This window comes from Harpia harpyja, chromosome 15, assembly GCF_026419915.1.
Source record: "Harpia harpyja isolate bHarHar1 chromosome 15, bHarHar1 primary haplotype, whole genome shotgun sequence".
NCBI lineage: Eukaryota > Metazoa > Chordata > Aves > Accipitriformes > Accipitridae > Harpia > Harpia harpyja.
Window position 1 is genome coordinate 23,170,635 of NC_068954.1, and position 16,695 is coordinate 23,187,329.

General features: G+C 40.9%; 1 protein-coding gene across 3 annotated transcripts in view; it reads left to right on the forward strand.

The window, feature by feature from the left end:
* Window positions 1-15,302, forward strand: part of DLGAP2 (DLG associated protein 2) — a 491,075-nt gene extending 475,773 nt beyond the window's left edge. For 2 of the 3 annotated variants that reach the window (XM_052809696.1, XM_052809699.1), the window contains 4 exons: window positions 3,838-3,929; window positions 8,986-9,138; window positions 9,976-9,993; window positions 11,481-15,302. In XM_052809696.1, the coding sequence (XP_052665656.1) occupies window positions 3,838-3,929; window positions 8,986-9,138; window positions 9,976-9,993; window positions 11,481-11,699 (482 nt within the window). In that variant the 3' untranslated portion in view covers window positions 11,700-15,302. The remainder of the gene's footprint in view (window positions 1-3,837; window positions 3,930-8,985; window positions 9,139-9,975; window positions 9,994-11,480) is intronic. The other variant, XM_052809697.1, reaches the window with a different exon arrangement.
* The last annotated feature ends 1,393 nt before the right edge of the window (window positions 15,303-16,695 follow it).

Consider the following 16,695-nt stretch of genomic DNA (forward strand, 5'->3'; position numbering starts at 1 on the left):
TGCACAAGAATCCCATACCTACCCTCCAGAGCACTGCCAACTGGTAGCTGTGCTGTCCTAAAATGTCACCTCACTCTGAACAGAATACATTTATTATTATGCCTACCTGCTGTGTTGATAGTGAAAAAGACATATTTCTGAAGATTACTAATTTAGGTTTAGAGATCAGACAAATACCATGCCCTGCTTTGAGTTAGGAGGATGAACTGAATGCCAGTTTCCATATTTTTCCCAGGTATATCTTCTCAGATTGTTTGTGGAGCAATTTATTTAAGAGTATAGAAGAAAAATGGAACAATCAAATGGAATGAAAATTTAAATTAAAACACATCATTTAAATAAACAGTAATGAATGCCAGAAGCAGATTGATTGTTAGTAGTTTCTCATTGCTGGTGCAGCAGTGGCACAATTGAGCAAAGCTTTTAACCTGTCAAGAATGGAGTTACAGCATCAGACTATAATCTCAGTTTCGTCAATATAGATCCGACTTTTCCCCCTCGACCTTTGTGATATGAAACCATTTTCAATTGCAAGATTTTGTAGCATTTCTCAAGCAACACAACACATATATATTACTTGCAATTTTGTAATATGCTTATTGTGGGGAAAAGACACCATTGTGTTAATTGTGCATGTTGTATACAGGCAATTTACACAATCTCTATCCAGGGTATAAATCTTGAGTCTGCTTCTACTGAACTCATGGTCAGGGTTTTGTATGTCTTCAGAGTAGAAGCCATACAGGACCACCCAACAAAAATGGAGTGCTTCATACGCTTCAGGGAGCAGAATTAAGGTTGCGTGACTCTTTCCTGACATTCAAGTAAATATAACATTATCCTAATGGAGGGAGGTATATGGATTATATGAAAATTATATATATTTATGTGTGTTGGTAGATTTTATCATCATTTATTTTCAGGCAAAATCTTCTAAGCATCACCAAACATCTCAATCTCTCCAGTCTCTAACATTCATCATTCTTTCATGGAGATAATCAATCTGCACTCATCAGAATAATTCCCCAATGCATGAAATTAATAACAAGGCTTTGGCTGTCTATTAATATTGTGCTAAAGATTATGAGTTGAAGTGTTTTAATACTTTAATTTAATTACAGCAAAGCAGAGTAGCATGAATATGAGAGATCTATGTTTTATTACATCTGATTTACTTATTGAAATGGAAATAGAGTTAGATCTTTAGTAAACGGCAGGGCTGTAATTATACACGTGTATTCACCACTGTGACTCAGTGGCACATGTGAGTAGCCCAGAGCCACTGTCTTACATCCCCAACAGATGTGTATCACACCAAAAGGCTGCATTGCCAGTATCTAATTCTTGTCTGGTCTGACTGGGCTTTAAACCACCAATGCTTGTTGACATGATCCTTCTGGATAATGAAGATAAATGTTTGTTTAATACGGGGTTGGGGTAACTGTGAGATTCACTAGAAAATATCAGTCTGCATTTCTGCAGTAGGACTAAAACCAATGCCCTTACTCAAGCTGTATATTTGAGCCATGAACTATAAAATTCAGAAGAGGAAACTGAAACTGAACTTTACTCACTATGAGACAAGCACTACAGCCTACAGAATCATCCTCACTCTCTTTCTGCCCAGTGAACAGTTGAACTTAGAATGGAATAGGCGATGTCAGGGACCTGCTACAGCACAATTCCCCATCCTGGCAAAGAAGGGACTCTGACCTGATGACACTGAGAGTTTGTCTTATGTCCTGAGCTACTGAGCACCGAGGGAAAAAAAGGATACAAGGCTGTTTGCCACTTAAGTCTTTGCCTGTATTAAAAATGCTGAAAACCAAATTAAAGCAATTTGTTTCAGATCAAATGAAACATTTCTCTTTTTTTAGGTTTTTTGTATGTTTGTTCAGGTTTTAACACCCAAAACATTGCTTTCCATGTGCCAATAACTCCTTAGAGGAAAGCGAGGGTTTTGGTGATCAAAAACCCCAAACCAATTAAAATGCTTTATTTCATTTGGCCAACAAAACAAAAACAAAACCCCAGTGAATTACTCATGCAGCCCTTGAACCACTTAACCCTTTCACAAATGGGTGCCACACAGGACTGATGAATTATGCATAATGCTGTTTAATTCAGTGTTGTGGCGCAGCTGTACTGTTCGCCTAACAGAAAATGGAGTAGAATTTGAGAACCCCAGCTCTACATATTAACACATGCTTTTAAAGTTACAGAGTTTGTGTGTTTCCACAACTGGAGCCTAAAACTTCCAAATTATCTCTCACTGCTGTTTGTGATTAAGCAGATGTTTCACTGGTCTAGAGAAAGCAGAATTAAAATGTGATACCTACTACCAAGATACTGTTTTCACATGCCACTCAGTCCCCTCCTATACCTATTCTAAATAACAACAATATGTTAAGCCCTGCCAGAGTTTAATGTTTTCTATATCACAGGCTGCAGATCGGTTCTTCTGTGCTATTGTAGCTTCATTCCACCCTCTGCATCCTGTTTGAATTATCAGTTTGGTTTCCTCAAATTGAATTAAAAGATGTCAGAGTAATTCCTGTCTCATCCCTACCCCTACCTCTATCTTCACCCTAAATATTATTTAAAGATCTGGAAATTCTCCAGGTAAAATCAATCTTCCATTGAAACCCCAGCTTATAATGCTTTTTAAAGTGTTGCTTTTTCAGCATAGAGATAGATGTGGAGGAAAGGAAGTGTAGGAAGGAGATGTAGGAAGGAAAGTATATTGCTACCTACCAAAGTACGGTATTTATCCCAGCAAATGTGGGAGTCCAGGAGAAGTTAGTTTCCTAGGCACTCCAGTCAATAGAAAGAAATAGGCATCTCCAGGAAAAGATTCAGTTCATCTAAAAATAAGTGCCTAACACGGCTGAGCTGGTGAGCTCAGATTACTGATTATAGAGCATCCAGAAATTTTGATTTAGACAGATGACTCTTGGAAGCAAAGTCAAGTAAAATGAATTTGGTCCCTTTCCCAAGTGCTTATGCACGCTGTAAATGGCAAGTACACTGACAGTGGGGAAAGCTCAGCGAACCATGGGGGCTGATCATGATTCAGCAAAGTTCTGGAGCACCCGCTTATGTCCCACCTGGACTGAAGCTCCTGTACTTAGGACTTTGTGTATTTCCCTGGGTAGGCAACCTGTAACTCCCAGTGGGGGTACCAAGCCATGTGTCACAGACATGATTCCTCTGAGGATCTCATCCTTATGGTAGGAGTATCTTATGTTACAGTTTAATGTGTTAACCTTGCCCCCAGAACAGACAGGGTAAAGAGACCTCACCCAGGGATCATCCACACAACGCAGTGAAGTCATTTGTGATTGCAGAACCAGAAGATATTATCTAAGGTACATGTAAAGCTGCCTTTGACATCAGAGGGAACAGGCATCTAACTGGTCCTTGAGGCAAGATGATTTCAACAGCTTTCAATTTACATGAGCAAATGTAAATGTGGGGGGAAGGGGCTGTCATTTACTTTGAAATTTAAGACTGTTCTTAAAAGCATGTGTATGTATGCCCACTTCAGGAAGCTGTCTATATTCCCTTGGTTTTTTCTGCTTCCTTAAGCAAATACAGTCTTAGCTGTTCTGAGTTATTAATATATCATTTGTTATTTCCAAAGGGTAAGGTGTCACAGAGCTTTCCTGTACCTCCATCTTTTTCAAAAATATTTTAGGTATATAATCACAAGCAACAAACCCAAATATTTACTTCCCTTATAAAATAAACAGTAATTTCAGCTACATATTTTTTGAGCTGGATTTTGCATGTACGGCCAAAAGACATCTATTGGTAATAACTTGTGTGTATGCTTAGTCCTAGGTAAGATCCGAAGTGCTGTTGGAAGTGCTCAGCTCCTCATGTCTCAGAAATTCCAGCAATTTTATTGGCTTTGTCAGCAAAATCTGGTAAGTCACAATGTCTGGCCATTCTTGAAGAGTTTAAGGCTGTTCATCCATAGATATTCCACAAAATGTAACTTTAAATTTTAGAATATAGTATTTTTACTTCAAAGGCAACAACAGAAACAAGTGTAGTATATCCAAACAGTAGCATTCTGAAATGTCATTTTCATGTCTCACATTTTATCTTACTGCTCCTTTTTTTTCTTTTTTTTAACTTAATCCTTAAGTATGTTGTTAGTACATTTTTTTGTCAAAGCAAACATGTAATTTCAGTAATTTCAGTCTGGCTGTGTTTTGTCTTTTCTTTTTTTTGATGTCTTTAATAAAGAAAAAAAATGAGAAGGGAACAAATGCAAGTTTTCTGAGACATAATATTATGGCTTATTTTTGTAATACCCCAAAATAGTAACTACATTTCTCGTAAGAAAGGAGAAATTTTTCACATTACAGTAAGAAGTATTTTACCATGGAGAATGGTAAAATAGCAGAATAGCAGAAAATATGTGATCCAGCTTTCTACGTACCTGAATATAGGACTGATCTTGGAAATGGGAATATACATAATGTTCATAAAATTGGGTTTCATAATTTGCATTGCCAATTATATATAAGATGTCCTAGGGCTAAAGGAACAGATGCAGTATATGACTTATGAAAGTCACTGCTATTGTTCTGGAAGTTCATTAGAGACTAATTCAATTCTAAATGTTATCTTCATTAATATGACAGCAGCCATCAGTGATACAAACATTGTGGCAAGATGATACTAATCAATAGAAGAACGTAATTCTTCTAGCTACAGCTAGTGGTAGAATACCTTTCATTGACTCACTCGAAAATCAAGTGTATCTTTCACCTTTTGACTGCCCCTACACCTCATATATTAGAAGTGCTGAATTGTATTGCGTGCATAACAGCAGACTTGACCTCTATGTCTGGTTAGATACATTTCTTTACTTGTTAGTATTTGCCACATAACTTTTTGTCGTGGTTTAACCCCAGCCAGCAACTAAACACCACGCAGCCGCTCACTCACTCCCCCCCCACCCAGTGGGATGGGGGAGAAAATCAGGAAAAGAAGCAAAACCCGTGGGTTGAGATAAGAACGGTTTAATAGAACAGAAAAGAAGAAACTAATAATGATAATGATAACACTAATAAAATGACAGCAGTAATAATGAAAGGATTGGAATGTACAAATGATGCGCAGTGCAATTGCTCACCACCCGCCGACCGGCACCCAGCCAGCCCCCCGAGCGGCGATTCCCTGCCCCCACTTCCCCGTTCCTATACTAGATGGGACGTCCCATGGTATGGAATACCCCATTGGCCAGTTTGGGTTAGGTGCCCTGGCTGTGTCCTGTGCCAACTTCTTGTGCCCCTCCAGCTTTCTCACTGGCTGGGCATGAGAAGCTGTAAAATCCTTGACTTTAGACTAAACACTACTGAGCAACAACTGAAAACATCAGTGTGTTATCGACATTCTTCGCATACTGAACTCAAAACATAGCACTGTACCAGCTACTAGGAAGACAGTTAACTCTATCCCAGCTGAAACCAGGACACTTTTTAAGGCAAAACATTCATTCTGCAGAGACCTACTTGCTACTTTCCATCCATAAAGTTAAGCATCCAGAATTCCTGAAACTGCAATCAAATATTACTGAGAAAGTCATGCCAAAAATGTCCTACCTTCTGATAGAAAATGATAAGATATATGGTCCTCATTAGGAAAGAATCCAATTATCCACTTCAAAGACTCTGTCAAAACAAGAATTTTAATAGCTGTTACAGAATGACAGAGGAAATATGCAAAGCCAGGCAAGCAGGAGATGACCACATTTGTAATATCAAATACATCATGTGTGCTACCTATCTAGTCATTTTTTTCATAGCAAAAGAAGGAAATCTTCATCAATGTCTAAAAGTTTCTCACTGCAAATTTCAAAGTGCCCTCCATTACCTGATTGATTAAGCTATGCAAACTAAGATTTGGAGAGCCTAACCTCCACTCCACTTCATTTATCTTCAAGTGGGTCCAGCACTTGTGCTTGAGAGCATTGCTGTGATAACAAGTGCAGCTCCCGCTCAGCACAGCCGTCAGCTGTTTGGAAGCATGAACAATTCATTACTGCAAAAGCAATAGGAGCACAAGAAGAAATCTACAGCTTTGCAGAAAACATGACCAAAAAACTGGCAAGATTTTATTTCTCTCCTTCTTATTTGGATAATAAACCTTTGAACTCCCTAACAGCAGCTTTATCCCACTCTGAAGATTTCGGTTTTGAATATTCTTCAGCTTCATTAAATCAGCAATGGGCTCTGCAGAAAGCAGCAACTGCAGAACTGGACTTTTAGCTCATTCATGTTTTGAAGCTTTTCTTACTATGCCTAAGGATAGAGTTTGTTGTTAAATCGTCACTTAGCGCATATCCACAGCAGGCTTTCCATATGCTCCTAAGGCAGCATCTCGGTGCCCCATGGGAACGCTTCCAGATAGCAGCCAGTTAGTGCGTTCCCCCACTCAAAAACATCTAGCACTTTCAGGGTGACCACACAGCAGTTTCTCTAACAGTGTTCAACGGCAATAAGCATAAATGTAGGACAAAGAGCAACTGTGTTTACTTCTGCCAATTTGAAATGCAGCAAGGGTTTAGGAAGAGGAATATACTTACTCAAACTGAAATTTAACCCAGGAAACTCACCCATCACCTATGGACTTTTCTAAAGGGTCATGGGAACTTCGAGGGACACATTTGATTATGCTTGGGGTTAAGAACGCTTACCAAAGCCTCTCACTTAGGGTAAATTCATAAAAATGCAAGCTTCGATGAAGTTGTTTTAAAGAATCTGGGTGGCTATCTCCTACAGTGTACTGTTCCCACTAACTGCTAGAAAAAAAACATCACTGATTAATAACTACTCCCTTCTGCATTATTCACATTATCTCTTGTAACACCCTGTTTTTTCTTTGAAGTGTCCTCCTCCATACTCTCTAGTCAGCACAGATCCTGCTCAGCTCGTGAGATCATCGCTCAGCATGTCATGGTTGCAGGCAAAAGCAGAATGGCTCGAGCACCGGCTAGGTACTTTTTGCTTGCTTTAGGCTTCCTTCAGAAGGAGGGCTGCAAAGCTGAATTCCAAATAAGATGCAAATAAATGAGCAGCTTCCGAGAAGAAACAGGTTTAAGCCAATCTTTTCAAAACTTCGTTAGCTGTAATAGTAATCATTTGCGCTAGCATTTATCCGTTGGCAGCGGATCCATAAGCGATAGCAGCAGGAGGCAGCCCTCTTGTGTCCAGCCAACGCACCGCACGCTCCTCCGCAGGCAGCCGCTCTGGAGGCTGCGATCGTCCCAAACACGATGAGCAGAGTGGGGCAAACAAAGGTACAGAAGAGCAATTAGCCTTGATTCAGAAGGCATTTCAATGAGTGGCATCATTTTATGGCTGTTTAGAGGAAACTGGGGAGAGGGACCGAGGAGACCAGGCTGGAGAGAAAAGACTGCAATCTAAGATATATTGCTGTGGGACCGTCCTGACAAATTTCACACAGGGAGTCAGTTCCTGAAGCCTGACATATTGACCTCTGTAGGGTAACTAATACCACTGACATACATTTTAAATGGTTTTGGAGTAAATTGGGATCTACCCAATTAAGTCATTTTCAGTGAACACTAATCTGGAGTTGTATCGTGTTTCCCAGAAGTCTGTTATAATTTATATGGCCAGTTCTGTTAAGTCCCTGAAGCTCCCTATGAAAAGGAGACTTCCTCCTATTGAAGAAGACTTCTAAGTGGATAGGCTTTTAGGCTGGTTCTTGGCCCAGATTCCCAAATGGGTTTAGGTATGGGTGACAGTACATGTTGTCATGCCCAGCTCCAGGCACTGAGCTCCCACAGTGACATCTGCAAACCCAAGTTGGAGTAGCAATTCCTAGTTTAAGACCCCTAGAAATGTGCGATTCAAGGGACGAATTCAATAGAAATGCTGACTTATCTCCCAGTTTTTAGGCAACTATGTGGTGTTGTGTTTAATATCTAAAATGCCTTTGTCCACTAGGTTTGTAAAAGATGGAGCACCACGGAGCCTTGCTTCAGCAATACCACCAGTGTTTCTAACATAGTAAACTAGTCATTACAGCTTTTGCCCAGGAAGGGGGACATCCAGAGTCCCTTTGGCCTGGTTTTGACTCCATCTCTCCCAGCTCCATTCTGTAGACCATCTTAACGCCTGGAAGGGAAGAGACATTTCTCCATCATCTTTGCAGAGGTGTTTACCAATTAAGCCCCATTTCATCAAAGTGACAAAGCTGTCTTCTGAACTAGTACCAATGCTCATAGAGCATAGGGTTAAGAGTCTGCATACCACCTTCTAATGTAATTTTTATCCAGCATTGCCATCAGGTTAATAGTCAAATGGAGGGTCATCTTGCTAATCGTTACCACCAATGTTTGCTCCATTAAGTCTTGTGCACGTAGCTCCACTTAATTGCAGTACCTGGGGGTAGTGCCTTCCCAGTCGCTGAACATGATTCAACTCTCTGGAGAACAAAATCCTACCAACTGCATCAAAACTTTATACCTTACATATACATTTGAAAATGCAAGACAATGTAAACATTGACTTCAGCATAAGCTGACAACTCCTTCGTGGTGTTGTTTTGCCTTCTAATCAGCTATCATGAATGTAATTTTTAACCAGAAAGACTTCAGGTTGGCTAGAATACGAACCACGTTCCCCTTCCCTTTAATAATCAGCAGGCAAAGGCTGTCAGCTTGTTCCTTTTTAGAAATGCAGGTCAGCACAGCATATGGTGCTAAGGAACTTCCCGTGCCGCATGGATTCGGGAAGGCTCGCATATGACATCCAACTCATTCATGTTTGGGTTGCGTAGGAGGCACAACTTTCCAGTCACAGCTCGCAGCTGTAAAGCGCGCATAGCCTTAGCACTGAGCAGCACTGTAGTGATGTAATCTGGCGCGATGCCTTTCCTGCCTCAAAGCACATTGTTGAAAGCCTCCTGGTCTATTCATATTCTCTCCTTTGTGCGTGACAGGACCCGAGTGCCATGCCGAGACCAACTTCCCAGGACCTAGCAGGTTTCTGGGACTTATTGCAGCTCTCAATTGAAGACGTCAGCATGAAGTTTGATGAACTGCACCAGTTGAAACTCAATGAATGGAAAATAATAGAATCACCTGAAAGGAAGGTAAGCAGACCGTGGACAATACCATTTACTCCCCATTTGCAGTCTTGCAGTCTCCTTGTGTTAAATACAATAGTGAAACACGATAGGTTTCTAACCCTAGAAAGTATCTAGTTGGCATGGCTCAATTTATACACGAAAACCTTCATCAGATGTGAGGGTTTTTTTCTTTTTAACAATGTTGAGCTGAATTGTATAACAAATAAAATGGTTTTTTCTAAGTTAGTCCACTCCATAACACTTTTGTTCAAATTATTTGGATTCACATTCTAAAGGCTAGAACTGAAATATGTTCTGATTCATTCAGACTGAGGACAATAGCCCAAGAATTCAATCAAGGTAAACTCAGCACTTTGCCACATTTTGGGCAGCTCAAACCTGAGCACCAACAGCGTTCAATCCTGCCTGCACGACACAACTGATACTAGAACAGGAGTGAGATAAAAGCATGCGGCAAAACATAGCGCAGGTCAAACTAAAGCTTGGCCCACAAAAGTTGGGGGGGAACAAAGAGTATTCCTGGCAAACTGCCTGCACCTCTGCCCTGCAACTCCAGCACCTGGGAGGCGCCCCAGCCATGACGCTTACAAACCAAAGGTGGCAAATTGCCCACAAAAGCAATGTAACTCTGAAACTGCCTTTCCCCTTTCTAGAGCTCCATCCCTCACCTTAACTATCCCACTATCCTTGCTGATTATTGTATCAGTCAGATGAAGACAGCATTTGGTTTGAGTCAGTACTGTTGGCCTCAGGTGAATACTTGTTTGGTTTGGGAGGAATTAGGAGGCATTTTGACAACTCTTTCATTTCTTCATGCTCCTCTTGGATTTTAATTTTCAGCCAACTGGTTGGTGGATGGTGAGTTTGCAACTCTTGCTTACTAGTGACAACTGGAAGTAAGAAATTATTATCATGACAGCAACAGTGATGTTCCTAAGAGGGAAATAACTAAAAGTGGAAAAAAAAAAAAGATGGGACAACAGGAATGGAGCCCTTACGTTCCTGGCTGAAAACAGGAAATAGAGAAAATAAAGACTGGAAGAGCTGGCTGTCATGGGGAATAGCATCTTAGGCTGCTGCACTGTTCCTGTTGAGTTGAGAATGTAGAACTATGTTCTTAAATAACCGTAGTTATTTAGGCTTAGCTAATGCATTTTGGTAGAAGACTCAGAATTAGTTTTAAAAAAAAAGACCAAGCGATGAAGAGTCTGTAAACCATAGGCGCATCAGTTCAATTTTTGTATTATTTGAATCCTGCTGTGCATCATATTAACTGTGTTCTCCATAAGGAACAGCCCATACTCTGGACTATTACTATTACTATATGAAGTGATATAGCAGAAAGATCGATCATAGTAACACTACTATACATATGAAGTTGTGGAGTCTCCGTCTTTGGGGCTATTCAGTCTAGTATTAAATATGATGTTGAAAAACCTGCTTTAACTTCAAAGTTGCATCTAATTTCAAGTGGGCTTTGAACGGGGGTTGTACGAGATCACCTCCAGAGGTCCTTTCCAACCTAAACTATTGTGTGATTCTGTGATTCTACATGATCTTTTTAAGGCCCTTATATGATATTTCACAGTCTCTAAATGGAGTAAAATATCAATTTCATACTTCAAAACAATTCTTGATTTAAAACCTGCAGAGCAATTTACAGCTACTTTCGTACCAAAATCTACTGACTCTCACTTTATAATCTGATAATTCTTCAATATAATTTTCTTTAAAATCGTCCAGACTGGCAAGCAGAACAATTAGCCCTATGGTCTCCCTCTGGCTGGTGCTTGCATGTTTCCATTTAGCAATTCATGGAGGAGACTAAACTAATAGACATGTATACACAGCTGCTATCTCATATCCAGCTGAGGCTAAACTCAGTATGATTAATTTAATTAAAAATCCTGTCCTGCTAATCTTAGACAGTCTATTCACTTGATCAGACCACACAGATGCGCTGAATTCTTATTGGAGAGCCAGTGTGTGTTTCTGTTTATAATGAATGTAATAATGTGTCAGCTAAAATTAAACAAACTCGTATGAAAGTGAGGTACGCAGATTGCATGTTCAGGATACCTGCAAGGACAGTAGAAGGAAGCGTAGTCTTTTTTAAGGCATAGGACTGCAGAATTTGTAATGGTTGCTGAAACAACAGGGTTTTGTCAGTGTCCCTAGTGTGGATAGCTATTCATGTAATCCAGTAGTCAGCTGATTGGAGAGCACAAATTGAGCATGCTTGATGTACGTAACCAGTATTTTGCATTTCATGTCTTCGATTTGCATGCTCTGCTGACAGAACCTTCCGCATGCAGTTCACCCTCAGTTTTAATACCCTATTGCAGGAAGAAAGAAAGGTTCCTCCTCCTGTACCAAAGAAGCCCCCAAAAGGAAAATTCCCTATCACAAGAGAAAAATCTCTGGACCTACCCGACAGACAGCGACAAGAAGCTAGAAGACGGCTAATGGCTGCTAAAAGAGCAGCCTCTTTCCGGCAGAATTCAGCCACAGAGCGTGCAGACAGCATTGAGATATATATCCCAGAGGCTCAAACCCGGCTTTAAAGACAGAATGCTGCAGAGTACCTTTTTTAAACAAAATGCTTGTACAGTTTGTCACTTACCTGGTAATTTTTGTCTCATTCTCTCCACTAAATATGCCCTTGCTGTTGTGTTCTTTGTGCCATAAGCACAGTGGAATGCTTTTGATTTCCTCAGAATTTGCTGAGCTCACCGCAAGAACGACTTCTTTTTGTATTTATTGTCTGACTTACTATCAGCTACAATGGATAGGGCTTGTCGAGACCTGACTTATCCAATATATTCTCAGAGGACAACAAGAAACACCTCTTGAGATGGAACCCAGCTTACTTTTTTTGTTATTTATATTTTTATAAAATGTGTGATAATTAGGGATAAGAATAACAAACTATAAATGGGTGCATCTCACCATTCACTAGAGGCATTAGCTAATCCAAGTAGAAGGTGCTACAAATGTAAAGAGCAGGAAAGAAAGAACCCATTTATCTCTCTGACCTCCAGTTTCTTTTCCTAGAACCCAGCTAACATATTTACCCATGCGCTCTGCCACTCTTCTCATCTTTGTTACTGCAAAATAACATTAGGCCTCTCATGTCATGTCAAGTTTCTGGAGATGAACAGGGATATCCAGCCACTAAAACTCCAAAGTTCATCAGAAACCAAGAAGCATTCAAGTCTGGTGGTGGTGGTGGGAATGCCCACTGAGAAACGTTTGCTGTTAGCAGTATAACGACACTCTGAAACCTAAGCAAAATTATAATGCAAGAGGACTTGAGTGATGGGTGAAAGGAAAACGGAAGCCTTAAAAAGTTAGATCTTCTGTAGCAAGATGTGTAAAGAAAAAGTTATACTCGCTCCTTTGGAACACTCATTGCATTTTTAACAGTTCTTTTACGTGTTAACATTTATTTTATAAACCTTCTCTCTTTCATTTCAAGAGCTGTGCTACATGTAATATTTCAAACTCTCAAAATGTTATATCAATTGAGTTTCCAGGGTATCCTTGAGAAAAAAAAAAAAAATCTTGCTTGTTTAAAATGCCAGTTGTGATGTTGTAAACAGTTTAAGAAATATGAATGTGAGTGGTAAGTATATCTAAGTTTAAATGGTTATGTTAAGGTAAAGGTGAACTGTGGTTTACAGTTGTATTTTTTTTTTTTAGAACTATTTTTCTATGCAGTATCATTTATGGCAAGAATAAGCTTCTTGCTTGCTTCAGACATTAAAAAAAAACATGACTCAAGAGATAAATGATTTCCAGCCATGGAATATAAGGAAAATAATATATTTTCAAGCCTCGCATTGTCAGAAGAGAGAAGTGGTAACTACCACAGTCAAGAGGCTTTAATTTAAAACAAATTAAGACAGAATTATTCCACTTCACCTACCTTCCAGAGCCAACCGAGCAACCCAGCACTTAGAAGTCTTCAGGTGAAGGCGCAATAAGATGAGTAACCTACAGCCCCCGATTCCAAGGTTTGAATCCTACTGAACACTACTTTAGGTCAAAACAGTCTGAACCCAGTGAGACTGACAGCCCCAACTACTGCATCCCCTGTTTACCTGCTTTAACAAATGCAATGTATTTAGCCATAGGCAGAACAGCTATTTAATTATACTCAAGCACTTTGGTTCTTCACCTGATGAGCACTTTAAATCCGAATCCCACCCACCCTGCAGCCTGACGGATGACTGAAAACATGAGGTATTGTAGGTTATGCAGATCTGACATTGCTTCAAATCTGATTTATTTGGGGTTTTTTTGTTTTTTCTTTTTCCTTCTCTTTTTCCTACAGTGTGTAGTATTAAGCATGAGTTCTGTCTTTGGAGCACAGCTGATAAAGCATGTTTAGCTTCAAGATAGGCATCCTAAGAGATGAAGCTTTGAGAAGTTTCTGTGAGGAGAAAACCCTGTAAATTGAGCCTGATATCTGGTATATACTTTACCAAGTAGCCTTAAACTTTATTTGGAAGCAAAAACCAAGACGAATGTATATCCTTCAAAAATGCAAAAAAAAAAAAAAAAAAAAAAAAAGAATAAATCCCAGAAATATTCTTCTATAGATGAAAACATTATATTTCCCATCCCTCGTGTTTTCAAGGCATTTTCTATTAAGGAAAGAGCTGAATCCTAGGTAGTGTACAATATTGATGCTACTTCCTATATTTGTTGTACTATTTTAAATAGAAATGTACCTGCAGACACTGGCATCTTTAGTCTTGAAAACTTGTATCTTATTTAAAGTGGAGCTGCTATTTAGAAATATCCACACAAAACTAAAGCCAGTGTCTTTCCTAGATTTAAGAAATTTAAAACAGACACACACCCCCTATACATATTTATATATACATGGCAGCTGATACATTTTATCTAATTTTCCTGTACACTTCAAGGAGAAATCACACTTGACTTAGTCGCCTGAAAACGCCCACCTGCACCAACAGGTCATGCGATTAAGACAAGTTGTATTTGGTCCTGCCAGTAATCAGACTTTATAAAGACAAATTGTAAAAACAACAGATTACAGATAAGCATAGATCCCAGCTGACCTAATAATGCTGACTTGGAGCCATCTGGATAAGTCTTTAAATTTAAAACCATATTTTGATAGGTTTTTAGTATGTTAAAATTTTATTTGATGTTCTCAGGCAAAAATAGGCCTGCATGAATGACGCCAACCCTGTATTTTACATCTCCCATGCCATTATGAGAAAATGTTCAACAGAGGCTTTGGATATCTATGATTTCTGTTTGTTCCACCTTTGTTCCAAACAAGAAAAGAAAACAGAAAGAATCAAAAGTAATCTAGATGCCTACTGAAAAATCTGATAATATGTTATCTGTGCATGTTACATTTCAAAGTGCAATATATTAAATTACTGTACAGGTAACATTCTATCATTAAAGGCAAATAAGCCATTTCCATTTACATATTGTACATCTGGTTAGTTTAGAAGAATAACATTATGCTTATCATACTTGTGTTGCAAATAAATCAAAATCAAATTGCGTCAGTCCCTGACATGAGAGACACAGCATGTGGTATTTTAATAAACATACAAACAGATCAATTGTAATCCGACCCCACATCATAAAAATAAAATTCAGTTACAAAACCAGTGTAGGAGGAACATAAATAAACATAAAGATAGAAAGTGGAGTGCTTTCTACTTAGAGACTTCATGGTGTAGACCCACATGGAACAGCTGGATATAGCAAAATAATCTAGTGTTTAATTAAATACTAATTGGACTAATATTTATTTTAAGAGATGAAAATTATAGAAAGTCTCTGTTCATTTCTTCATTGCCTGTAAGACACAAGTATAATAAACAGAATTCTGAAAATTTAAATAAAGAAAAAGTCCTGACTGGTAAAACTGTTGATATTTGCCATACTTATTTTTGCTTTGTATATTTTTTTAGATTTGAAATTCTTTGTAAATTGGTGAAGTACATTATGAAGTGTTTTATTATTTCCTGTCGAGCTGATTAGAATGGCCTTTGGCAGCGTGCAAAGACTAGTAACATTGTACAGTTTAATACCAAAAAATGACATTTTAATTCATGCTTAAACCTTGTCACGATTTGAGATCCATCAGGAAGGAATTAAAGCGTGCATAGGAAGGTGTGTGGATTTCATATATATATATATCTCTCTCTATATATATAAAAAAATACATTTCATACAATGGAAATTATTTGTTTTAAAATAAGCCCATGTCCTGCTGTATCAGTCAGTTAGTATTCTAGTTCCACCTTCTTCAGCGCTGCATTAGTGTAAAGCGAGGGACGGTTCCGTCACCGGGTGGTTTTGCAGGGAGAAGAAAGAACTGCTACGCGATGACGTGCCGTTCGTGACCTGCCGTCTCCTCGTGCCCTCGGGAGGCTCCGGGCCCCGTGGCACCCTCGGGCAGCCCCGCCGCTCCACGCCAGCTCCTGCCCGCGCGGGCCCACCCCGGCCCCGCTGCGCCCGCAGCGGCGGGCCTCCGGGTCAGCCCGTCCCGGTCGGCCCTTTGCGTTCAAAGCCTCGGGCCGGGCCTGCCCTGCCCGCAGGCGGGTTCGATGTCCTCCTCGGCGCTTCGGCGTCGGCGCCCGTGGCGGGGGGCACGCCAGAGGCTGACCCGCCAAGTGCTGCTTTGCGCGCATTAATTCGAGGCCTGGCGCTGGTTTGGCGGGCGTCAGGCTGCGCGCTCTGAAAAGCTGCGAAATCCTGCGCAGCAGGAGCCTCGGCGTTAGGCAGAGAGCTGAAATGAAACGCGAAGCAGCGTGACTCCCGTTACTGTTCCCAGAGCATCTTTCGGTGTAGCGATACCACTGGCAAGCTGCGCTCGAGGTGAGGAATGTCAGCAAACCCCCTAACGTATAGAGAGGTGCTTCCTGGCGTATGACGGGTTGACACTTAGGTTTACACAGTGCCTTTCATCCGGAAGGATCTCCAAGCACTTTATTAGCCGACACACAGACTCCCACAGGCCGGGCTGCAGCTGGGGCAGGTTACCCTGCCCGTGGCCCGGCGAGCCAGCCCGGCGGGACGCTGGGGGATCTCCCGCCTGTCCCCACGCTGCCGGGGAGTTTCCTTCCACGCCACCCCCCCAGCGTCCGGGGGGACCCTTACAGTCCGAGCCTGGGCCACGGGAGAAGCAAAGGCTCGCTGAACCGAGAGGAAGACCTGAGGAAAGCAGAGGCGAGGGCGACGCTCGTACAATCCCTCCAGGGTGTAGGCAGGGAGTGAAGAGCATCAGATTAAGTTTCCAGAACAATCTCTGCTTTTTCCGTTCACGACGGCGGCAGTGAGGGTGCCTGTGGTGGAGGAGCTTCCCCGGGAGGGCCCCGCAGGACAGCCCTGCCCGGTGCCAGGCGGGGGGGCTGATGGCGCCTGCAGCTGAGCCCCCTTGGTCGGGGATCGTGGCAAGTCTCTCCCTCGCAAGCACATCCCCCCACCAGCTTCCTTAGCGGGACGGATCCATCCGGGGCACGCGCTGCGAAAGCAGCCTTCCCCTGTGGCGTAACTGCCAAG